At 38.3% G+C, this 25,092-nt stretch overlaps 1 protein-coding gene across 1 annotated transcript; it reads right to left on the reverse strand.

Annotated features, from left to right (window-relative positions):
* Window positions 1-535: 535 nt before the first annotated feature.
* tnfaip2b (tumor necrosis factor, alpha-induced protein 2b) lies at window positions 536-24,885 on the reverse strand. Its single transcript, XM_057860028.1, has 13 exons — window positions 24,802-24,885; window positions 24,080-24,274; window positions 20,339-20,669; window positions 18,696-19,022; window positions 17,268-17,373; window positions 17,077-17,199; window positions 13,179-13,273; window positions 12,775-12,867; window positions 10,812-10,938; window positions 10,620-10,739; window positions 9,504-9,659; window positions 9,246-9,367; window positions 536-2,910 (listed from the first exon to the last, which is right to left on the reverse strand). Exons 1-13 carry the CDS (start codon window positions 24,809-24,811, stop codon window positions 2,769-2,771), a joined length of 1,947 nt encoding a protein of 648 aa, XP_057716011.1. The 5' UTR covers window positions 24,812-24,885; the 3' UTR covers window positions 536-2,768.
* Window positions 24,886-25,092: the final 207 nt, after the last annotated feature.

The raw sequence follows: 25,092 nt of genomic DNA on the forward strand, positions 1-25,092 counted from the left end.
GCTACTTAACGGACCAGACCAATATCCCAGAAGCTCTATTCTGATTTTTAAAAAATTTCTTCAAATTTTTGGTGCAGTATACATAAGCAAAATGAAGTACCGTATTTTTCGGACTATAAGTCGCAGTTTTTTTCATAGTTTGGCTGTGGGTGAGACTTATACTCTGGAGCGATTTATGTGTATAATTATTAACACATTATTATATCATTTCACATGTAATTTTGGTGTTTTGGAGTGACACTGATGGTTTGGTAAATGTGTTAGCATGTTCTTTATGCTATAGTTAGCTGAATAACTCCTAAAGGGATCCACGGATAGAAAGACTTGTAGTTCTTAAAAGATAAATGTAAGTACAAGTTATTATAATTTGGTATTGAAACCACTCATGATTTTTTCGTTTTCATACAATTTATTTTAACTAGTAGGTCGCCATGGTTGTTGACGTTGCAGGGCGGTGATGTCACAGGGCCACGCTGCCAGAATTCCACCTGTCACTCTTAAAAAAAACCCAAACCATGTCACTCTTTTATTATGCAAGGTAGTGATTTAAATACACCACAACGTGTCAATGGCGAGTTTTACATTAATTAGGGATCAAGCCAATGAGTGTTTTTTTTTTCCTTGACTGACGCTGTAGTTTCTTTATTCCACAGTGGGAGAGAGAAAGGAAAGTGGACACAGGCATTCAGATTCGTAGGTCGGACCGCACCATTTATTGGCATAAGCTTCGGCAACTCCTACACAACACACATAAGAATCATATAGTGAAAATACTACAAAAATAATACTCACATCTCTCAAAAAATGTCACCAAGAAGAAAAGTGCTTCAATCTGTATTACTGAGGCCCTATTCTCACACAGTTAACACAACAATGCAAAGAGAAATGGCATTCACAGTCAAAATAGATGCGCAAAATACACATCAAACTTACTCAGACTCTGGTGAAACTGTATTTAAACATTGTAGCAACTCCTTTAGCTCAACAAATACATTGGATGGCAATATTTAGTCACAATACACAAACTATGATGCTGGGAACACTTTTTAGGAGAAGAACAGAGCTACGGCGTCAGTCGAGGGACAAAACGCACTCATTGGCTTGATGTCTTATTAATGTAAAACCCGCCATTGACACCATTTGGTGTATTTTAATCACTACCTTACATAGTTAGAGTGACTGCGACGTACAGCAGCATGGCCCTGTGACATCACCGCCCTGCGACGTCAACAACAATGGCGAGCTTCTAGTTTATTTTTTTATTTAAAATTTTACAAAATGTATTAAAACAAAAACATTAAGAGGAGTTTTAATATCAAATTATTATTACTCGCACTAACATTTATCTTTAAGAACTACAGGTCTTTTTATCTATGGTTCCCTTTAATAGCTATGTTACGTTAACATACCGGCCACGTTCTCATTTCGTTGTTCATGCATCATGTAACTTTATCATCATACTGTACACTTATTCAGAATGCTGTCCTCTATTGTATTTTTATTTTAAATTGCCTTTCAAGATGACATATCTGTTCTATGTGTTGGATTTTCTCAAATAAATTTCCACCAAAAATGAGACTTATACTCCATTGCCACTTATATGATTTTTACCTCTTCATTGGGCTTTTTAATGGCTGGTGCGACTTACAGTCCGAGAAATACGGTAGTTACTTTCATAATTGAATCATCAGTAAAAAATTACAGTAATTCCTTGTTTTTCGCGGTTATTAGAGACTGCTCCCCCCCGATAACCAAAAATCCGTGAAGTAGAGGTGGAGCTTATTTAAATTTTTTTTTTTAACTTTTTTTTTTTGGGGGGGGGGGGGGGTCAATGTAATGCATTAGAAAGAGATACATATAAGACATGTTTTTCCCTTTTTTTCCCCCGAAGTAAAATAAAAAAAAAATCTTAAACATGTTTCTGTCCCACCGAATTATTTTTCAACAAGAATAACCTGGCAAAATGCTTGTCTTTATAAAATGCTTCATCGAGTGAGTTCACTCAAAATCCACTCACGCTGCTGAGACCAGTCTCTCGTCACTTACACAATGAGTTGCCACAGCACACTACCGCTAGTGTTAACAAGCTAGACGATGATTGACACACGCGCCGCCTTTCATGGTAGCGCTATCGAGCTTCTCTGGCAAGATCAAAGCAGCATCTCTGTCACTCATCGTTAACTTTAACAAGCAAACCCAGTTTCCTGCTGAGCAAGAAAAGCAGCAGGAGGGAGAGTGGCCGGCTGTACATAATCGGATCGGGACATCTCTATAAAATACTGTATTTATTGATATATTTTCTAATTGAAAAAAATCCGCGATGGACTGAGGGCGTGAAGTTTGAAGCACGAAGTAGCGAGGGTTCACTGGAGCACCTTTTTCAAAGTATCAACTACAAATCTTTAATTTTCTTAAGTAACTTAAACAACATTGATAACACACTTTAACCAAGCGCATGCTTCCATTTTGACCTATCTTATGCATCAAACAGTTCAAAATATTGGAAACTGAACAAAGAACCGCTTTAAAAATCAAAGTGCAGTTGCACAATTGTACCTTGTTAACCATAGAAAACCCCTCAAAATTGAGATTAAGTTCACAAAATTCAACTGCAGTGCAATGATCATCTTAATTCCCTTTATTAAACAATATGTACAAGTTCAACCTTTCCAACAATGAGCTTGCCTTGATGTCGCTAACAAAAAAGAACACTGTTGAATAATGAGAACACTTGCAGTGAGTCACTATTTGGCAGGCAGACAGCGCTTCTATTTGAGCTGCACCAATGAGAAAAAGGGCTGCGATTGGGCGGAACTCTTTGGAATCTCTGACAGGACGGCCTTGACGCTGTTCCGCTCCTCCCTGCCGAGGTTGCCCTTCAGCTTTAGCAAAGCCAGCACGTGTTCCTCACTGAAGCAAAGGAAGGAAGGAAGGAAGGAAGGAAGGAGGCGGGAAAAGTTAGTGGCTTTGGCACAGAGCCCATCATAGGGCACATGTGCTGAGCACATTTAGAAACATTTCATTTGTTTGCTGGAACAAACAAGCAACCCTCTTCTCATTGTATTTTCACTTCGAAACAGAGTTGTTTTCGTCAACAATGACGACGATGACGAAAATATTTCGTAAATGAACACTTTTTCATGACGACGATGAGATGATAACGAGCTAAAAACGTGTTTTGGGAGACGAAAACATAAAGAGCCAAATGCCAGTTTTCGTGTGAAGGGATGAGAACGAGACAAAAATGTTCAATAGTTTCCGTCACATGTTCACAATGTGTGACATTTTATGTGTAGTTAGCCTGCATCGTAGCGGTGTCTGGTTGTGACACTCGCGACATGCTGCACACCTCACCCACCTTCCCATCTCACCAGTGTATTGTCTCCAGGCTTAATGCAGGCTTGTACACATGGTGAGATTTGTTTTACTGGCCAAAGACAATATGCAAAGTTGCTTTAGCCTGTGCTAGGTCTGTGCTGAGTTATCATCACACACTAAATGTAACTCGTAGCATTAGCATAGCATTCACAATCACGTAAGCATTAGGCTAATGCTAACGACGAGTGTCCTCTTAAACTCAACTACAATTTGTCCCATCCAGTTTGGTATGATTAATTAAAAATAATGTACTGTTTTCCTGCTGGGTGCGTATTATCACCAAGTCGGCGTTGTCCCTTTGGATGGAAGCTAAAATATCTGCTCGTCCATCAATGTTCATTCGAAATAGTTGAAAACCTTTATTTATTTATTTTTTTGAGTACATTTTTTCAATTTTCCAGATGAAAACATGTTTAGTAAACGTCAACTAAAACTAGATGAGGACAAACACATTTTGAGATGTTTAAAATATGACTAAAACTAATAAGTACAATCCTCCAAAGACTAAGATGAAAATTAAAAGGGCTGTCAAAAACAACAATGCTTTAAAAATTGGAAATCGCCGAAAAGCAAAATGCTACCATGCTTATTTTTGCCAAGCAAAGCTCCCCACATTTAATTAAATTTTTTTCCCGTACACTTTTTCTGCATGCCAACCAGACAACATCGTTTGACCAGTTGACAATGTTCCAACGATTTAAAAATTCATGCGATGCAGGCTCCCTTTCGACTTACCCGAACATTACTGGTTGCGGCAATAAAACACTTTTTTGACAAAAAAAGCCCCGTTCATTTACAATGACCAAAACAGTTAAAATTTCAAACGGATATATGTAGTCCTACATGTTTCGTATAATTTACATCATATAAATGTCAAAAAGAAAAACTGAAAATCAAGGTGAACCAGGCTATAATTTCGTTTTTGGGCAAAAACGCAGTTCCACCAAAGTTTCTTAATTTTTGTAATGTTTTCACTAAAAACAGATTCTTTGTGTTTTTTTGCAGTATACCGTTGATGCCAAAGACGCCAATGCCCATCAAAGCTAAAGACGGTTATGTCAGTCAATGCCAAAAACGTCCATAAACGCCAATGCCAATGACAGCTATAACCGTCACTTCGAAAGACGACTATATCCGTCGATTCTAAAAGACTGATATATCAGTCAAATCTGTCAATTCCAATGACAGATACAAATCAATTGGGGGAATGTTAACAGCAAAGCATACCCTTGCAAATTTTTAAAATTTCACTGCAGGCCAAAAGCATTGGCATCCCTGCAATTCTGTCAGATAATGCTCAATTTCTCCCAGAAAATGATTGCAATTACAAATGCTTTGGTAATAATATCTTCATTTATTTTTCTAGCAATGAAATAACACCAAAGAGAATGGGAACAAAAATTAAATCCTTATCATTAACACAAAACTCCAAAAATGGACTGGACAAAAGTATTGGCACCCTTTGAAAAATTATGTGATGCTTCTTTAATTTGTGTAATTAACAGCACCTGTTACTTACCTGTGGCACATAACAGGTGGTGGCAATAACGAAATCACACTTGCAGCCCGTTAAAATGGATTAAAATTTACTCAACCTATGTCCTTTGTGTACCACATTGAGCATGGAGAAAAGAAAGAAGACCAAAGAATTGTCTGAGGACTTGAGAAGCAAAATTGTGAGGAAGCATCTCCGAAGACCTGAATGTTCCTGTGTCTACCGTGCGCAGTGTCATCAATAACTGTAAAGCCCATGGCACTGTGGCTAACCTCCCTTGATGTGGACGGAAAAGAAAAATTGACGAGAGATTTCAATGAAAGATTGTGCGGATGGAGGATAAAGAAACTCGACTAACATCCAAACAAGTTCAAGCTGTCCTTCAGTCCGAGGGTACAACAGTGTCACCCGTACTATCCGTCGGCGTCTGAATGAAAAGGGCCTCTATGGTAGGACACCCAGGAAGACCCTACTTCTGACCCAGGGACATAAAAAAGCCAGGCTGAAGTTTGCCAAAACTTACCTGAGAAAGCGAAAAATGTTTTGGAGACAAAAGTAGAGCTTTTTGGGAAAAGGCATTAACATAGAGTTTACAAGAGAAACAAATAGGCCGTCAAAGAAAAGAACACATCCCCACAGTCAAACATGGCAGAGGTTGCCTGATGATTTGGGGTTGCTTTGCTGCCCCTTGCACTGGAGTGCTTGACCGTATGCCATTATGAAGTCTGAAGACTACTTGTTTGCAGTTATTTTGTCTAAAGGTTGTGCTACCAAGTATTATGCTGAGGGTGCCAATACTTTTAGAGGTGTTCCGGGCATGTCCCACCGGCGGGAGGCCCCGGGGTCGACCCAGGACACGCTGGAGAGACTATGTCGCTCGGCTGGCCTGGGAACGCCTTGGAATCCCGCCGGAGGAGCTGGCTGAAGTGGCTGGGAAGAGGGAAGTCTGGGCTTCCCTTCTAAAGCTGCTGCCCCCGCGACCCGACCCCGGAATAAGCGGAAGATAATGGATGGATGGATGGATGGATGGATGGATGCCGATACTTTTGTCCGGCCCATTTTTGGAGTTTTGTATAAAATTATAGTGATTTAATTTTTTTTTCATTCTGTTTTGTGTTTTTTTCATTGCGAGCAAAATAAATGAAGATATTACTACAAAAGCAGTTGTATTTGCAATCATTTTCTGGGAGCATTATCTGAAAGAATTGCAGTGGTGCCACTAATTTTGGCCAGCAGTGTAGCATAATCTAGAACTGCTAACGAGCTTGTTGTTGAAGTGGTGCTGACATCATCTACAAACAAGGTGTTTTGTTCAAGTATATGGGAGTATTTGAATGTTTACCATACATGAGAGGTTTCAGTGGTGACTAAATCTGCCACGATGAATTGACAACTAATTGATGATCAAATAAATAGACGTCGATGTATTTTGATAGTCAATGAATCATTTAGTGACTACACAAAAATTGTCCAGATCCTCTTTTTAGTCTTTTAAAAGTAATTATATTATATTACAGTATATCGTATTACATTTACAAATATTAACTCATTAGCTGCCGTTGCTTAAAATAAGTTTGTTTAGCTTGTTTTCATCTAGCTATTTTTCTTATTTCAAGAAATCTGAATAAAATTTACTTGAATCACTGGCAGATAATTTCACTTATTCTGAGAAGATTTACACTGAAAACAAAGGAATTTAACTAGTTTTAAGGAGGTGTGTTGTTGCAGTGCAGTCAAAATAGGATGGTGTTAAAGCCCCACAGCAGGCCTGTATGCCTTTTCCTTTTTTTTTTCCTACTCTCCCAGTAATCAGCACTCATTCCACACACCTGTCCTGCACACCTGGTCATTACCACAGCCTCCCTACATAAGCACACACAGCCCTCTGCTCCATTGCGAGTTTGTTAGCCTTCACTGCAACTTACGAGCGTTTCTAGTTACCTTGTCTTGCCGGATTTTTGATACACCTTTTTGACCTTGTGGATTTTTGCCTCTAGCCTGCTCCTCGTCTGTGCCTCTGCCTTTGATACACCTTTTTGACCTTGTGGATTTTTGCCTCTAGCCTGCTCCTCGTCTGTGCCTCTGCCTTTGATACACCTTTTTGACCTTGTGGATTTTTGCCTCTAGCCTGCTCCTCGTCTGTGCCTCTGCCTTTTCTCTGTGACCTGAACCCTGCTACAGGACCGGATCTAGACGCATCCTGCCTGGGCCTTCGCCTTGCTCGTCCCCCTCCTGCTCGAACAGCCTTCCGTGCTTCTCCAAGGGCCAAGACTTCTTCCTCTCAGAACCATTGTTAATAAATCTGCTCTGAGCACTGCATTATTGGGTCCGTTTGTTCTCTGAGCCCTGTCAGATGGAAGTCTAGCCCCGTCAATGGCACTAAAACATATTTATTCAATCAGCCATCAAAATTCAAACGGATTTGGCGTCCATCACTGTCAATGGCAGGCAAAGAGTTACTATTTTTTTTCTATTTTTTTATATATATATTAAGGTACTATTTTTCATTTTCTCAATTTTAGATTTTTTTAATTTTTTCATATTTTTATATTGAACAAAGGCATAAAAAACAGTTGTCCTTTTTGTTTATTCATTGATTTTTTTTATTTATTTTTTTTTTTTTTACAAAAGGCAAAAGTAAAAGTCGCTTTAATTCATCATTTAAATTTTAAATATTTTATTAATTTTAAAAACATTTACGATTAAAAAGTGATGAAACACACACATAACTGATTCCATGTTAGACTTATATTTGTATTTTTTAATTTATATTCTTACTATAATTTTTTTATGTTTTTGGGGGGAATATACTGTATATGGCGAAAAACATAGACAAGACTGAAAAAGCAGTTTCTGCTCTTGCACTCCTCTTTAAAAGAAACTGCTGTATTTTAAGCCAAAAGAACTGTTGTGTTTAATAGAACAATATCTTAATCGCACATTAAGCCTCCGAAGTACTTTTAATTTGTCCGTTTTACCCTGGAAACCCCCGTTTACAGACGTCGCACAACCGCTTTTGTTTCAACCCACCCATAAGATGAAGGTAATTAATATTTATTATTCAAAATGTCTGTCATTTTTAGTTTAGAATAATTAATTGATGTCTAATATTTCGTTTAAAAAATTTTTTAAAAGACTTTAAAAAATTATTCACTCACATGTTTTAAACTTTTAAACAAATTACGTCATGATGAAAAAAATGGTGTCTGTAAAAAAGTCACGGATATCTACCTCATAACTATCGCTTAATTGTATTTTTTTCTGTTACTGTCGCATTTTCTCCGATATGTTTGATGATAAATAATGGATGCAAACAAAGAAAAATTTTTTAAAAAATGTTGAAAAGGGTAAATATATGAAAAAGAAACTCTCGACCACTCCTTGATGTCTGCGATTTCTGCATCGCAGCCCTTGTTATATTACCATGTTTCACCCATAAAATCCCCAAAAAGTCCAGCTGTGGCCATTCACAGCTGTGTATTGACACTCAGTGATACATGCTACATGGAGTTTTTGGATCGAAACAAGGTAAGAACGCGATTATATCTCGTTAAAGTGATGGCGTCTGTAATTCTGCTCTCGCGTGCTCTCACCTCCAGATAGGGTTTTGCTGTTTAAAAAAAAAATGTTTTTTAAAAATGCCCTCCTTTCAAAATTTTTCTTCCCCCAGAAAATTGAGATTTTAAGCTATGCAATGATGTATTACACATGCATATCGAACAATTTTGAAATTTGGCCAAATTGGGGGTCTCAGAGCGGAACTTCAAGTCAACCTGAGTGTTTTCCCCCATATATTTATTTCTTTGTATATACAACTGTTACGGTTGTCTGCTATGCACTGAGCCATTACATGGTCATTTCATTTTTGATGCAAATCTGAATAAAAAAAGTCTAAAAAAAAAAAATCTAAATTAGTTCTTTTTTTTTTTCTTGTAATTTTTAAAAAATCTATTTTTATCTTTTTAATCAAAAACAAAAAAGGGGAGAGAGGTTATTGTCTGATTTCTGTAGTCCTTGTAGATGATGATCTGTATTCAATTAGAATATTGTTTCTTTTTAAACTTTACATAGCGATTTGTCAGGCAGCTCAGCATGTAATATGTGATGTTGTAATTGTCTCGGTGGGGCTGAACCTGGAAGGAAATGTTGCAAATGTGTAATGACAAACAAAGAAACTCTTGACTTTCTTTGCAAACATCTGCTTTTGCTTTGGACTACAGTTACATAATATTCATCTGGTCCAATTTTTAGGGATTTCAATGAAGAAATCTACCCAAACTTTACAACCCCTCTAGAAAGAACGTGAGTGAAATATGAACCAAAATAATCGGTGGCTAATCGAGAGTCAAAATAATCCTCACTTTCTCGTTACCTGAAATCGGGGAAAGCGCTAGCCAGCGAGGCCACTTGGCACTGGATGGCGGGGAGATCCTGTAGTTTGAGAACTTCTGCCATCATGCTAAGAACGTCCGCAAGCCCCACCTCCTCCGAGCCCTGAAATGTTTTTTTTTTCTTTTGTAATCTTGAGTAAACACCATTTCCCGAAAATCAGTCTTGGACTTTCTGCTGTTGAGTAATAAGACTCGCTCATGGTATTGTGTCAGGTTAGGAAGAAAAAAAAGTGCCTCACATGCGTGCTGAAGAAGCATTGCAAAGCGTGTGCGTCGTCCTCCACGTTGGCAGCGGCCTTCTGCTGTTGCTGCTTATCCTTCAACCTGAGCTTGCCCTTCAGAAGCCTGCGAACGTACTCTGTCGACACTACTCGGTGCATCTGACCGATCAGCTCCTGAAAGACGGAACCAGAAAGTTGGCAGTGTCTGAAAGTGGCGGCCATCTAGGGATATTTTGTGTTTTTTTTTTTTTTTGCTGCAAGTTCTTTTTTAAAAAAAAAAAAAAAAAAGAAAGAAAGAAAGAAAGAAAAAAAACGTTTACAGAATCACGAGTATGGAGGCACCCCAAATTCCAAAATTAAATAAAAAGTAAAAAAATATATATATATATACAACACATATAAATTGAAACTAATAAATAAAATTTGAAATAAATGCATATAAAAATGAAGTAAATAAAATTCAAAATACAGTTAATGAATTAGAAAAGAAATATTTTTAAAAATGTTAAATTAAATCTTGAAATGGAACTTGGCCTGCCTTTTTTTTTAAAAATAATTAAATGGAAAAAAAATTAAATAAATAAATGTTCAAATATATAAAAATTAAATTGGTGAATAAAATTTTTTAATGAAATTAATGAAAAATGGCTGGGGGAAAAAAATAATGTTAAACTAAATTTTAAAAAATGAAATTGCTGAAAATATATTGAAAATAAAGTGTAAATAAATAAATTACAAAATAATCTTAATATAAAATAAATAGGGAAATAAATATGGAAATTTAAAAAATAACTATGGAAATGAACTTGACTTAAAAATTTAAATAATTTTAAAAATGATATTTTTTTTTTTAAGTGAAATAAAAATTAAACGTGGCGAAGATTCAGGCTGTGTGTCTAAATATATACATTTTTTAATGTTTTTAAGTATGCAGTGAAATGACTGCATCTCTGACGTTTTATGTTAAAACAAACCGTTTGAAAATTGGCAATCGCCAGTTATTTCAAAGTCTACGTTCCCCCTTGACTTTAAATTGATGAGGGTGACTGGTCCCGTCCTACAATGGCCGTCAAAGTGTGAATGTTGGAAGTCCTCTATGGGCTCAGTCGATTAACCGTCCATCATATTGCCTACCTGGCGCCGGGATTCAGGCAGGCCCCGGAGCCGAAGAATCTCTTGGTCCAGGCCAGACTGCAGCTTCTCCAGTGTGGAATTCTTCAACCAATCTTGGCTGAAGAGTTTCCTAAAGTGCGGCTGCAAGGTGACAGCACACACTTAGCAGTCAAGATAAAAAATATCTCAACGGAGTGGCGTGCGTGAGCTCACCTTGAGGTTCTTGCGCACCGGAGCCAGCAGGTACTCATGCGCACTGCCTTTCATGTCCGTAAGAATGCTCAGGCAGTTTTGGAGCACTTCTTCCGGGAACAAACGCCGCCTGCTTATCACAAAGTCCCTGCAAACACATGCCCCCGCGGATGAATGGATCAATGGGATAAGACTTTCAGCGCCTTTGACGATTAAAGACGTCCAATCATGTGGCTCTTTTCATCCTTCTACTGTGAACTGAAATGAGTTTGTCATTCGTAGACGCCCAATACATTTGAAGTGGGATGAATTTCCGAGCATAGACTTCATTATGTATTGACGGCTCAGATCAGTCATGCAATGCGCCTCGCATTCAAGTACGGGGCAGCCCACATCAACAGGAGCTATTCACAAATCACGCATGCAGCGATCTAACGCAGGATTTCTGTTGAAAAAGTACAAAAGCTGTACCGCATACAAACAGGAAGGATTCGTACCATGCATGCATTTTGAAACGATGTGAAAAAAGTCCATGGAAGAAATTAGCCGCTACTGCATTGGCATCATAGTTTGCAATATTCACGCAAAATAAATGCTAACTGCACCATTTAATTTTGCTTTTAACCAAGAATCAAGACTGTTTTGCTGTTGGATTTAAGCATCTTTTCACAAGAATTTTCACCGGAAAAGCTCTGTTTACATCAGGCGGCCGCTAGCTACATTCACTAACAGACTGTCATTGTAATTCGACATATTTACGTAAAATCAATGCTAACTGCATGTTTTTTCTTGCTTTTAACCAAGAATCGAGACTGTTTTACGTCCATATATGTAAAAAATTTCATGAATTTAAGCATTTGGGCACAAGAATTTTAACCGGAAAAGCTCTGTTTACATCAGGCGGCCGCTAGCTACTTTCAGTAACAGACTAGCATTGTACTTCGACATATTTACGAAAAATAAACGCTGACTGCACCTTTTTTTTTTTTTGTTGCTTTTAACCAAGAATCAAGACTGTTTTACGTCCATATCTATAAAAAAATTCAGGAATTTAAGCATTTGGGCACAAGAATTTTAACCGGAAAAGCTCTGTTTACATCAGGCGGCCGCTAGCTACTTTCAGTAACAGACTAGCATTGTACTTCAACATATTTATGTAAAATAAACGCTAACTGCACCATTTTTTTTTTTTTTGCCTTTAACCAAGAATCAAGACTGTTTTACGTCCATATCTATAAAGAATTCTAGGATTGAAGCATTTATTCACAAGAATTTTCACCAGAAAAGCTCTGTTTACATCAGGCGGGCGGTAACTACATTCACTAACAGACTGACAATGTAATTCGACATATTTACGTAAAATAAATGCTAACTGCATGTTTTTTTTGCTTTTAACCGTTTTAGCCAAGAATCAAGACTATTTTAATTCCATATCTATAAAAAAAAATTCGGGGATTTAAGCATTTATGCACAAGAATTTAAACCGGAAAAGCTGTTTACATCAGGTGGCCGCTAGCTACTTTCACTAACAGACTAGCATTGTACTTCGACATATTTACGTAAACTAAACGCTAACTGCACCGTTTAATTTTGCTTTTTACCAAGAATCAAGACTGTTTTGCTTCCATATCTATAAAGAATTCCGGGATTTAAACATTTATTCACAAGAATTTTCAACGAAAAAAGCTCGTCTGTGATTCCACTCGGTCAGCTTTGACGGCCTCACCAACAATGCAGGCCCCCTATTTATCGGCCCCGCGCCCCGTGTCCTGTCAATACATTATGAAGTCTATGGGCCGAGAATGAACAAGTGATTGCGCAGATGCATAAATAAAAAGTTGAATGGATGAAATGACAGGTAAATGAATATATGAATTACCAAATAAATCAATGAATGCATAGATGACTGAATGATTGAATGAATGCATGAATGATGTATGGATGAAATGGATGGATGAGTGAATGAAAGCCCGTGACGCCTCACCTGAAGTCTGCCACACAGCCGAGGTTGGCTTTGACGTAGGCCGCGGTGTTAGCTTTGTCGTATTTGATGACGTCAGCCTGGAAAGTTTGGAAACTGAGAAGGAGGGAAGTGCGAACGGAGGTTAGTGGAGACCCGTGATATTGACGGTTCACCACAGTGAGGGCAACGACGAGGGCTGCCACGATAAAAAGACTAATAGGTTATGAAATGAATAGACAGCTAACATCTGCTTTTTCTTTGGAAAACAATCATACAGCCACATCATATCCAACTTTGTTTCAGCGCATGCTTTTTAGTGTCAGTGCTAGCTAAAAGTTGAATCTCAGATTTATTAAAAATAATGGGGGATTAATCTAGCTTCAGTGTAATAGTTTGTGCAGCCATAACTCTGATTCCCACTCTACCTGTGCAGAAAGTCTTGCAGCTGACATGTCAATGGCTGAGCCTTCCGTAGGTCACCCAGCACCTTCTCAGCCCTACTCACCATGCCGTTGACAATCTAAAAGCGTGTTACAATATATAAATATTAGGGCTGCAGCTATCGATTATTTTAGTAGTCGATTAATCGATGAACTAGTTAGTTCGAATATTCGAGTAATCGGACAAGGAACATAAAAAATTAAAACACCTCAGCTGAGCTTCAAACGGTATAAAAAAATACATGAGGATCTATGTAGTACAAAATAACAATTGGCTAACTTACATAGCAAAAGTCCGTTAGCTTAAATGCTATAAAATGCTAACGTAATTTCTGTATTTATTCATTATTTTACAATACTCTTAACAACTGGTTCACATATTCCCACAAAAAAACGGCTAAATATACCTATAAACCAAGTTACGAATGCATTAAAAAAAAAAAATTAGTATAACAAAAACGTAGTTTATGTTGGTCTTAACAGGGAGCAGCTGGATTCAGCCATGTAAAAGGGGACACTACTAGAGGGCAGTGTATCCACCCAAACAAAACAAAAAAATGCAAACACTTTAAAAAAAAACCACTATAACACCTTTTTAATTAAACGAATACTCGAAGCAGCAAAATTTAATTCGAATCTTATTTTCGAATCGAATACTCGAGTCATTCGATTAATCATTGCAGCCCAAAAAATATATATATGCAGTGAAGAAAATAAGTATTTGAACACCCTGCTATTTTGCAAGTTCTTCCACTTCGAAATTATGAAGGGATCTGAAATTTTCATGTCCACTATGTCCACTGTGAGAGAGATAATCTAAAAAGAAAAATCCAGAAATCACACTGCATGATTTTTTTTAACGATTTGGTCTTGAGCTACAGCTGCAAATAAGAATTTGAACACCTGTCTTGCATATAGAATTATGACCCTGAAAGACCTGTTAGTCCGCCTATTAAAAGTCCAAATCCACTCCATGTATTATTCTTAATCAGGTGCTCCTGTCTGAGGTCATTAGCGGCATAAAGACACCTGTCCACCCCATACGATCAGTAAGACTCAAACTTGTAACATGGCCAAGACCAAAGAGCTGTACAAAGACACCAAAGACAAAATTGACAAAACCTCCACAAGGCCGGAAAGGGATCGAGAAGCAATTGCCAAGCAGCTTGCTAAAGAAGGTCCACCGTTGGAGCAATCATTAGAAAATGGAAGAAGCTAAGCATGACAGTCACTCTCAATCAGAGTCCCATGTAGAATATCATCTCGTGTTGTCCCAATAAACCTAAGAAAGGTGAGGAGTCAGCCCAGAACTACACGATAGGAGTTGGTCAATGACCTGAAAAGAGCTGGGACCACCGTTTCCAAGGTTACCGTTGGTAATACACTTAAACGTCATAGTTTGAAATCATGCATGGCACAAAAGGTTCACCTGCTTAAACCAGCACATATCAAGGTCCGTCTTACTTTTGCCCATTACCATTTGGATGATACAGAGGAGTCATGAGAGCAAATTTTGTTGGCAGATGAGATAAAAAATAGAACCTTTTGGTAATATTTCCACTAACCGTGTTTGGAGGAAGAAGAATGATGAGTACTATCCCAAGAACACCATCCCTACTGTGAAGCATGGGGGTGGTAGCATCATGCTTTGGGTGTGTTTTTTTGTACATGGGACCGGACGAGTGTACTGTATTAAAGAAGGGATGACTGGGGCCCTGTATTGTGAGATTTTGGGGAACAACTTCCTTCCCTCAGTCAGAGCATTGAAGATGTGTTGTGGCTTGGTCTTCCAACATGACAATGACGCGAGGCACACAGCCAGGAAAACGAAGGAGTGGCTCCACAAGAAGGTTCTTGCATGGCCTTGCCAGTCTCCAGACCATAACCCAATAGAATAACTTTGGAGGGAGCTCAGACTCCGTGTTTCTCAGCGACAGCCCAGAAACCTGACTGATCTAGAGAAGATCTGTGTGGAAGAGTGGGCCAAGAACCCTCCTGCAGTGTGTGCAAACCTGGTGAAAAACTACAGGAAACGTTTGGCCTCTGTAATTGCAAATAAAGGCTACTGTACCATACAGTATATTAACATTCATTTTCTCAGGTGTTCAAATACTTATTTGCAGCTGTATCACACAAATAAATAATTTTAAAAATCATACATCTCTCTCATAGTGGACATGCACCTACGATGAAAATTTCAGACCCCTCCATGATTTCTAAGTGGGAGAACTTGCAAAAAAGTAGGATGTTCAAATACTGTATATACATATATATAAATATATATATATTTATTTATATTTATATTCATATATATATATATATATATATATATATATACATACTAGTCCTAAAAAAAATTTGCATATCGTGATAAAGTTCATTATTTTCTGTAATGTACTGATAAACATTAGACTTTCATTAATTTTAGATTCATTACACTCACCTGAAGTAGTTCAAGCCTTTTATTGTTTTAATATTGATGATTTTAGCAATAAAGTCAAGAAAAAACAAAAATCCTATCTAAAAAAATAACATATTTCATCCGACCAATACAAAAAAGTGTTTTTTAATACAAAAAATGTCAACCTTCAATTAATTGTATCAGCTATGCACTCAATACTTGGTCGGGAATCATTTTGCAGAAACGACTGCTTCAATGCGGCGTGGCATGGAAGCAATCAGCCTGTGGCACTGCTGAGGTGTTATGGAGGCCCAGGATGCTTCGATGGCGGCCTTAAGCTCATCCACAGTGTTGGGTCTGTTGTCTCTCAACTTCCTCTTCACAATATCCCACAGATTATCTATGGGGTCGTGCTGAAAAATGAAATATTCATCTCTATAAAGCTTTTCAGCAGATGGAAGCATGAAGTGCTCCAAAATCTCCTGATAGCTAGCTGCATTGACCCTGCCCTTGATAAAACACAGTAGACCAACACCAGCAGCTGACATGGCACCCCAGACCATCACTGACTGTGGGTACTTGATACTGGACTTGAGGCATTTGGGCAATTCCTTCTCCCCAGTCTTCCTCCAAACTCTGGCACCTTGATTTACGAATGACATGCAAAATTTGCTTTCATCTGAAAAAGTACTTTGGACCACTGAGAAACGGTCCAGTGCTGCTTCCCTGTACCCCAGGTAAGGCGCTTCTGCCACTGTTTCAGGTTCAAAAGTGGCTTGACCTGGGGAATGCGGCACCTGTAGCCCATTTCCAGCACACGCCTGTGCATGATGGCTCTGGATGTTTCTACTCCAGACTCAGTCCACTGTTTCTGGAGGTCCCCCAAGGTCGGGAATCGGCCCTTGGCCACAATCTTTCTCAGGGTGTGGTCACCTCTTCTGGTTGTGCAGCGTTTCCTGCCACACTTTTTCTCTTCCCACAGACTTCCGACTGATGTGCCTTGATACAGCACTCTGGGAACAGCCTATTCGCTCAGAAATTTCATTCTGTGTCTCAGCCTCTTGCTTGAGAGTGTCAATGACCACGATTGCGGTTTTGAATAATGAACCAGGCTGGGAGTTTTTAAAAGCCTCAGGAATCTTTCGCTGGGGTTTGGAGTTAATCCGTTGATTCAGATGATTAGATTAGTAGCTTCTTTAGAGTACTTTATCATGATATGCTAATTTTTTTAGATAGGGATGTTTGGGTTTTCTTGACTTTTTTGCACAAATCATCAATATTAAAACAAGAAAAGGCTTGAACTACTTCAGTTGTGTGTAATGAATCTAAAATATATGAAAGTCTAATGTTTATCAGTACATTACAGAAAATAATGAAATTTATCACAATATGCTAATTTTTTAGAAGGACTAGTATATACAGTATATATAGTATACAATATGATACCACAAACGCAGCTCAGCAGGAACCGACGCATGCTACCTGAATGATGTCATAGGCTGTGTGACTGACAAAACACCCGTCTTCCACGGGCGGCTGCTGCCCTTTGTTCCAGGCCGCCCGAGCCTCGTCCAAGACACTTCCCATGTACGTGCTCAGCTCCCTCTGGATGCAGCGAACGTGTGGAGATTACAAAAAGCGAGTCCGGAGATTTTAAACGCCAGCGAGGCTACCTCTTGTCTACCGAGGTATTGTTCCTCCAGAGGTGAAAGGAGCTCTTCAGGTAGGAGCGGTTCAAGCACTTCCATGTTGATCTCCAGCTGAGGATCTTCAAGCAATCTGACATGTGAACAAAGAAAAAGTATGGCAAAATGAGCAAAATGAATCAAAATTTGAAAATGCAAATCCAGGAGAAATTGCTTTTCAAGCAATTTAACAAACACGCATTTCGGGGCAATTTCAGATCGCTTCCCGTTGATTTCAGGTCACTTCCTGTTAATTCTGGGGTATTTCTGGGCCACTTCCTTTTGATTTCTGTGAAAATCCAGGTCATTTCTTTTGATTTCTGGCCTTTCAAGTTCAATTTCTGTTGTTTTTTCGGTCACCTGATGTAGTTTGGGGGGGAAATTTTCAGGGCACTTCCTGTTCATTTTTGTGCATTTCTGGTTCACTGCCTGATTTTGGGTCACTTCCTTATGATTTTGCTTCAATTGCCAGTCACTTTCTTTCGATTTTGGGGCAATCTCATGTCACTTCCTTTAGATTTTAGGTCACAACCTAAAAATTTTGGCGCAATTCTAGGTTATACTAGGTGGAACGTGAGTGGCGATCGATTTATTTTGTTTTTGTGGGTTCCAAGTTGAATAACACTAAAACAGCAAAACAGTCTAATGGTCGAACGGCTAAACCGTTAATTAATATTTTTTTGTGTGGGTCCCAGGTCAAGGTTACCAAAATTGTTGTCCAAAAAAATCTGTCTTAGTTGGTCCCAGGATTATGTCACCAAAATATTTGCCAATGGGAACAGAACAGTCTTAAATCGGAGTGATCGAAATCGATTAAAGAGCATTTTTGTCGGTCCTAGGACAGTTTTGTGGTCCCGGGTTAGTGTCACCAAAATATTTGTCAGTCAACCCACAAGTTTCACGTCAACGTCCCCAAAAATTTTTTCAACAGGGCAAGTTTAAAGTTGGAACTGTCAGAATTGGTTAAAATGTTTTTATGGCGGGTCCCTGGTCATGGTCACGCAATTTTTGTCAGAAACACACGTTTCTGTGGGTTTATTGTGGTTGTTCATCAGTGACGATGTGAACTTTATTGGAAATGTGAATGTGTCAGTGGACATTATTGGAAATATATTTGTCCAAGTTTGCTGGAACGGTAAGTTTTTGGAAACATACTGTATTTTGCTCATATTTCTCAATGGGATAAAAACTGTTGGATTAGATATATTTTGGGTTTTTTTGGGGCGGAGGGGGCAAAAGCTTCCGTTTATGGGATAACGCTGACTTGTTTGGGTGAAAACTAAAGGCATGTGAACATTGAAGTGTGAATGGTCAGTGAAAACACCTGTGGTTGCTGGTGCATCAAAAAAACAGGGCAGAAACAGGAATTTTATGAGTGGGCATGCCCAGAATTTTTTTTTTTTAAAAAGTGCTGACCTTGGGTAGAAATCATTGACCCAGTGTAACAGAAAAGTGCAGTCCTGGTCGTCCAGTCCGAAGTCGGCCAACCTTCTCAGCCTAGAGCTGACGCCACGGTGGTAGGAGGCGGCGTACAGCTGGCAGATGCGAAAGTGCTGCGGGTAGCATGCCTTGACCCGCTCCGCCACTATCTGAAGGTCACGCCTCAGCCGCCGCCCCGCCCCGTGCACGTCTGCTTGGATGGACGACTGGCCCTTCGGGGGCGTAGCGAGGGGTGTTTGCGGGGCCTCCAAGCGCTCCTCCACCATCTGTTGTAGTGTATCGTTGTGCATTTTCCTCCAGCCGCTGGCATTTGCAAAAAATATTTATTAAAACTTGAATTTTTCAAAAATGCGTATTATTTTTTGCATAGAATACGCTGTTAAAAATATCGTCTTAATTTGATCTGTGCAAATTATTGGACATTTATGCTACTCTATTATTACAGAATCATATAGAGAATATTTACAAAATTCTTTGTCCTTCTTGTTTTTAAAGTAAAAATACAAATAAAAAATTACAAAAAGAGAATATTTTTCATATTTATTTAAAATGTATATTTTAAATAAATAATTTTATAAATATACAAAATATATAGAAAGAACATTTCCCGTTTTGTTATTTAAAAACCATTAAATTTACATAAAATTTTTAAAAATTTATATTTTTATTATAATAGTTCTAATTAATAATTCAGTGTTGGAAAATTCAACAAATAAACATTTTAAATAGAAATTCAAATTTGGATAGGAAAAAATGTACTGATTTTTTCTTATCATTCCAAAAATCCCATATGTCAGTGGTAAAAAAAATGCTGTTGTTAATTATTCATGTACTCTATGTGACCTTTTCATGGTAACAAAGGTGGTTCCAGGTAAGAGTGCAGCGGTACATTTGAGCCTCCAGGGCGGCGACATGCGCCTGCGCCACACCCTTCAATTGATTTTTTTTTTTTTTTTTTAAATTGCAAAAGTCCAAAATTTCTGGAGAAAAAAAAAATCTCTGTAAGAATTCAGCAAAACAACTAAAATCATATAAGTGTTTTATAATGTACCTACTTTATAACAATTGAATTGTTCAGTCAGACTACAACGGGGAAAAAAATGACAAAAAGAAGGAAAAAAAGGACAGCGAGATAAAAGTCGTACTATTAGTACGAGAATAAAGTATTATTACGCACGGCTAATATAGCTAAATTAGCTGCTACGTACATTGCGTAGCGCTTCACTGCCTCCGTAAAAACTACTCAACAATACGGAGAGAATCTCTTGAAGCTGTGTTTTAGAATCTGTTTCACAAAAAAGGAATCTTTAATCTCTTGGCTCATCTGCATCAAATTATAATCAATCGAAGGATTCGTACTAATACTTCATTGTAGCTCTCAGCTAAAGTAAGCTAACTTTCAAAAAGTATGTAGCAACTAATGTAGCTACATTAGCCGTACATAATAATATTACTTTAATCTCGTACTAATCGTACGACTTTTATTCTTGTACAAATAGTACAATCTCATAATAATATTGCAACTTCCATGCGAATCTCGTGGTCCTGTTTTTTTTTTCTTCCTTTGGCACTAATACTCCGTCGTAATATTTTTTGGAAATTGCAGATAAGCGTCCAACCTGAGCCTCCAGGGCGGCAACATGCCCCCGCGCCTTTCCCAGAGGCGGTCTTGCTCCTCCTCCTGCTGCACAAAGGCCACGGCCGATGCTAGCACGTCTACATCCGCGGCAGGCTCCAGGGAGCTCCTGAGCGTTCGCAGCACCACCTCCTCTAAGGCCAGCCGGTCAGCCTTCAGGGCCGCCGTCTCCTCCGCCCGCCATCCGTCGGTGGCATCCTCACCGAACAGTCGCTCCTCTCTAAGCAGCAGCATGCGGCCCGCTTCGCTCAGGCGCAGAGATGAAAGGTGCTGCTCAAAGGTCATTGGCGGTGCCGGTTCTGGCGTCGGCGGCGCTGTGTGAGGGGCAAAAGCACAGCTCATTTAGGTCACTCATCCCCAATATGGTTGCAATTTCAAAGTGGGGTTTTCAGACGTGGTTATGGTTGGTCAGAGTTGGGGTTATGCTTAGGTGTGAAAGTTATAGCTTTTAAGACAGTTATAGGGTTTCTAAGTAATGTTCCAAAACAGTTAGGGTTTCAAAAATAGGTTTGGTTTTAAAATAGGGTTTCAAGACCAGGTTAGGGTTAGGTTTTAATGTAAATGTTTCAAGCCAGGGTTGGAATCAATGTAATTTTCAGAGAAAGGGTTAGGGTTTCAAGAGAGGGTTAAGTTTGAAAGTAAGTTTTAAAAACAGTGTTAGGGTTTCAAAGTAATGTTTCCAGAGAGGGTTATGTTTGAAAGTAGGAGGTCAACGTAAGGTTCCAAGCCAGGGTTAGGGGCAGAGGTGGGTAGTAACGCGTTACATGTACACCGGTACATTTACTTGAGTAACTCTTTGAGAAAAATGGACTTCTAAGAGTAGATTTACTACGCCATACTTTTTACTTTTATTTGAGTAGATTTGTGGGAAAAAAATGCTACTCTTACTCGGCTACTCTGGGCTACACAAGAGTCGTTATATTTTTATTGGATTTTTTGCCAGCGATGCCAAGAGGAGCGCTACTAATTTCAACAATGAGACGTCGCAACAATAATCACATGACTCCAATAAACCACCCAGATAGCAGACCGACGTTGAAAAGATGTTGGATCAACATTCCGCAGTCGATCGATAATGTTGTTTCAACATTGAAATCCTTACAAAACCTAAACGTTATTTCGATTATTAATAATATTGGAACAACGCTGAATCAATGTTATGTTTTCGACCAAAACGCCCACTCATCCATAATTCAATGACTTTTCAATCATATTTCCCAGTCAATCATAAATCAACTATTTGTCAACATTGGTTCATCAACTATAAAACAATGTTAACCCAACCATCGCCTGACATACCCTAGAACAACATTCTTTCATCGTCACTTGACGTCTAAAATTTCGATTTCAACCGTACTGATGATTTTGATGGAAAATCAACGTTTATTCAATGTCGCTCTGCTATCTGGGCAATCAGACACATGCTTGCCGTTCTAAGATCACGCCAGCCTGTTCAATCACATGGCGTCTTTAAAGCATCGTAAGAAATGAAGAATTTGACATAGAGCGCTGCCCTTAACATGACTCAAATTTTTCATTTCATTTATTTTCCCTTCAGACATGACAAATCCAAATAAACATACATTATTTATATGTGTTTACAATTAATTCAACCCGTAAAGAAAATGGCTGACGGGAGAAGCCGAAGCTTATTGAAACCCGTCCCCAGTATTCCATAAAGGACGCAGAAAATATCAAATATCAATTTTTGACATTCAGATTTCGTAATGATCACAAGTTTTTTTTTGTTTTGTTTTGTTTTGTTTGTTTGTTTTTTTTGTTTTTATAATAACATCCCCTCTGATTGTTCATTTTCCCAATAGTCCATAGTCGATCGATGTGCTCGTTATGTTGATTAGATCCAGTAGACTAGTTCATAATTTAGTACTTAGTTTATTCAGTTGATTTGATCAAATTTAAACCTCTCTCCCACTTTTTATTTGGCACCGATTGACCACGGAAAACCGGAGCTATAATGGTTTTAATTTCATAATAGTAACTATAAAGGAATTATTCATTTTTCAAACTAGGAACTATTTTCTCCACTAGAGGGCACTCATGCTCTCTGGACGAATAATGCTTCATTTCTGTCTTTTTTTTTTTTCCTCTTGCCAAATTCACTGATTTTTTCTTTGTATTTCTTTGGTTTAATGTGCTCAAGTAATGGGTTATTGTACAGTGTCATTATATATGTTTTTGCTGAAAAAAAAAATACCATTGTTTAAAAAAAAAATCAAACAAAAATAAACAATTACTCACAATGTTACTCATTACTTGAGTATTCTTTTCACTGGATACTTTTTTACTTGTACTTGAGTACATCTTTTTGATGACTACTTTTACTTTTACACAGGGCGAAAGTGGGCCAGAATGGTCAGGAACACAGTTCCGGTATAAGATTCAGGGCCAGAACGCAGTTCCGGTATAAGATTCAGGGCCGGAATGCTGTCCCAGTATAAGATTCAGGGCCGGAATGCTGTCCCGGTACACGGTGCTTTGATTTAAAAAATATGACAGCAACTGTCAAAACGCTACGTACAAAAAAAAAAATGCTAAACTGCCACACATGCATTTCAGCTCCAAGAAGAAAACAATCTATCAACATCAGATTTACATACACAAGTGTTAACAAAAAGCATAATAAAGTGCTTTTGTCGTGTAATCCGTTTCTACCAATATTTATTATTGATTGTTTTCTACGGGTGTTATCCGAGTCTGACGATGATGAGTCACGTCAATGTACGAATGCACGCAGCAAAGCAAAACGCCTGGACTCATTCATCCGTTCAATTGGTTGACATACTGACATGTGATCAGCACAGATGGTTAGCTCTGATTGGTTCAAATGTGCATGTTTTCTGGCACAGCAAAAAAAAAAAAAAAGCTTGTGGAATTGATGCGACAAAAAAAAGGGCAATTCAACATAAAATTGATCAAATCTTTAAGAGCAAGGAAAGAGTTGAGGAGGCTTATTTATCATATTTATTTTTATTTGCTGTGACGGGGAGGTTCAGAACATCTTCGCTGTCAATGTGCACTTTGGACTTATATTTGTTCATTTATGATAGGCTACTTATCCATTTCCTTATGATTTAAAAAAGTCAATGTTCGCGCGATCTTCAAAATATATTCCATTTCACTCTGCATAATATAATTCATTTATACTTATTTTTCTGAATGTATGTTACTTAAATCTTTATTATAAAAAAAATAAAATAAAATAAATAAAAAGGTAAATGTTTGCAAAAACTTTAATCTTAATATATATCCTATGTTCTTAAGTTGTTATAATTGAGATTTGGCATTTAGTATGTGAGGAAAACAAAAATTAGGAGATGGAGGTTGGGGTTATTGCTGTTTTGGTTAACTTGTATGTTGCAAATCATTGAAAAAATACAATTTTGAATGAAAAATGAATTAATAAAATATCTGGCTCCGTGGCGACCTTCACGTCGGGGGAGTTCCGGCAAGAAATTATAGCCACTTTCAGCCCTGCTTTTACATGAGTAATATTATTTTGAAGCAACGCTACTCTTACATGAGTAAAATTTCTGGCTACTCTACCCACCTCTGGTTAGGGGTTCCAAGACGAGTTTAGGTTTCAAATAGAGTTTCAACACAGGGTTAGCGCATCAAATCAGGGTTCCAAGAAAGGATTTGGTTTCAATTTAGGATTCCAAGACAGGGTAAAGGCTTTCATTCAACACTTGAGATTTTTATCCACCTGTTTCCACTTCTACTTGTGTTGTTGGCACATTTGCCTCCGTGGTTGAGGGGGCGCTGCCACGCCTGGGGTTAGCGCCCCACACCCGGGGTAACTTCAGCCTCAGTTTATGTCCCTTCGACGGCAGAGACGACGACGACGAGGAGGAGGAGGAGAATGTCGCCCACTTGAAGGCGCCGTGTTTCTGCGCCCAGTCTGAGTGATAGCATGCAAGGAAAACTTTCAACATGCAATACGGTTTACGCCATCACTGGAAAACAAAATATTAGGAACAGCTCTCCGTTTGACCAAGCATTGAACTCAACACTTCCTTAATTCGTATTCAAACAATCTGTCAAAAAATATTTGTGGCTGAATCCGTTTGGTCTTCCTAATAATGCAAATGGAACGGACTTGGAAAATATTATTATGTTTTATGGCTCCTCAAATAACCCACCACAATTGCTTCTAGACCAATTTTCAAAATAAAAGAACTTTCCGTTGACAAAAAGTGGAGACGATGTTTTCTTTGGTTTGTTTTTCCTGTTAGTAAAGGAAACAATGAAACACCAAAACAAGCACTATGATAAAAATACAAAATATAAGGAACACAATTACTTCATTATTACAAGATGACAAGTTTTTTTTAATCATCCATGTTACCCTGTCAAACTTGACTTTTTTTCTACATTGCATCCACTTTTTACCACAAAAAGAACGTTAAATGTGTGTCTGTGACTCACCCGATCTCATTGTCGCTACTCTCTCAAGACACACACTTACTCAAACGTACGCTATTTAAACGGCAAACTCAAGCCGCCCCTTTACCAGCAATTACGTCACACACACGAACACAAACAATCTAAATAGTCTTGGAAATTCCTACAATTGTTCAATAAGCGCCACCAGCAGGTCAAATTGAGAATGGAAAATATTTCGGGATACATGGAAGTACAGTACACTGGAAAAAAATAGGCATTCTATTCTTGGACTGTTTAGGTGAGAATATTTAACTGTTGTAAATTCACACCCCA

This window comes from Corythoichthys intestinalis, chromosome 15, assembly GCF_030265065.1.
Source record: "Corythoichthys intestinalis isolate RoL2023-P3 chromosome 15, ASM3026506v1, whole genome shotgun sequence".
In the NCBI taxonomy this organism is placed as follows: domain Eukaryota; kingdom Metazoa; phylum Chordata; class Actinopteri; order Syngnathiformes; family Syngnathidae; genus Corythoichthys; species Corythoichthys intestinalis.

What these genes read in the sequence shown, in the direction of transcription:
- tnfaip2b (XM_057860028.1), bottom strand. An exon ending in GTCAATGATTTCTACCCAAG is followed by an intron (nt 17,374 to 18,695) that starts GTCAGCACTTTT and finishes TTCACATGTCAG; the next exon opens with ATTGCTTGAAGATCCTCAGC. An exon ending in GGCTGTGTGGCAGACTTCAG is followed by an intron (nt 10,939 to 12,774) that starts GTGAGGCGTCAC and finishes ATGTGTTTGCAG; the next exon opens with GGACTTTGTGATAAGCAGGC.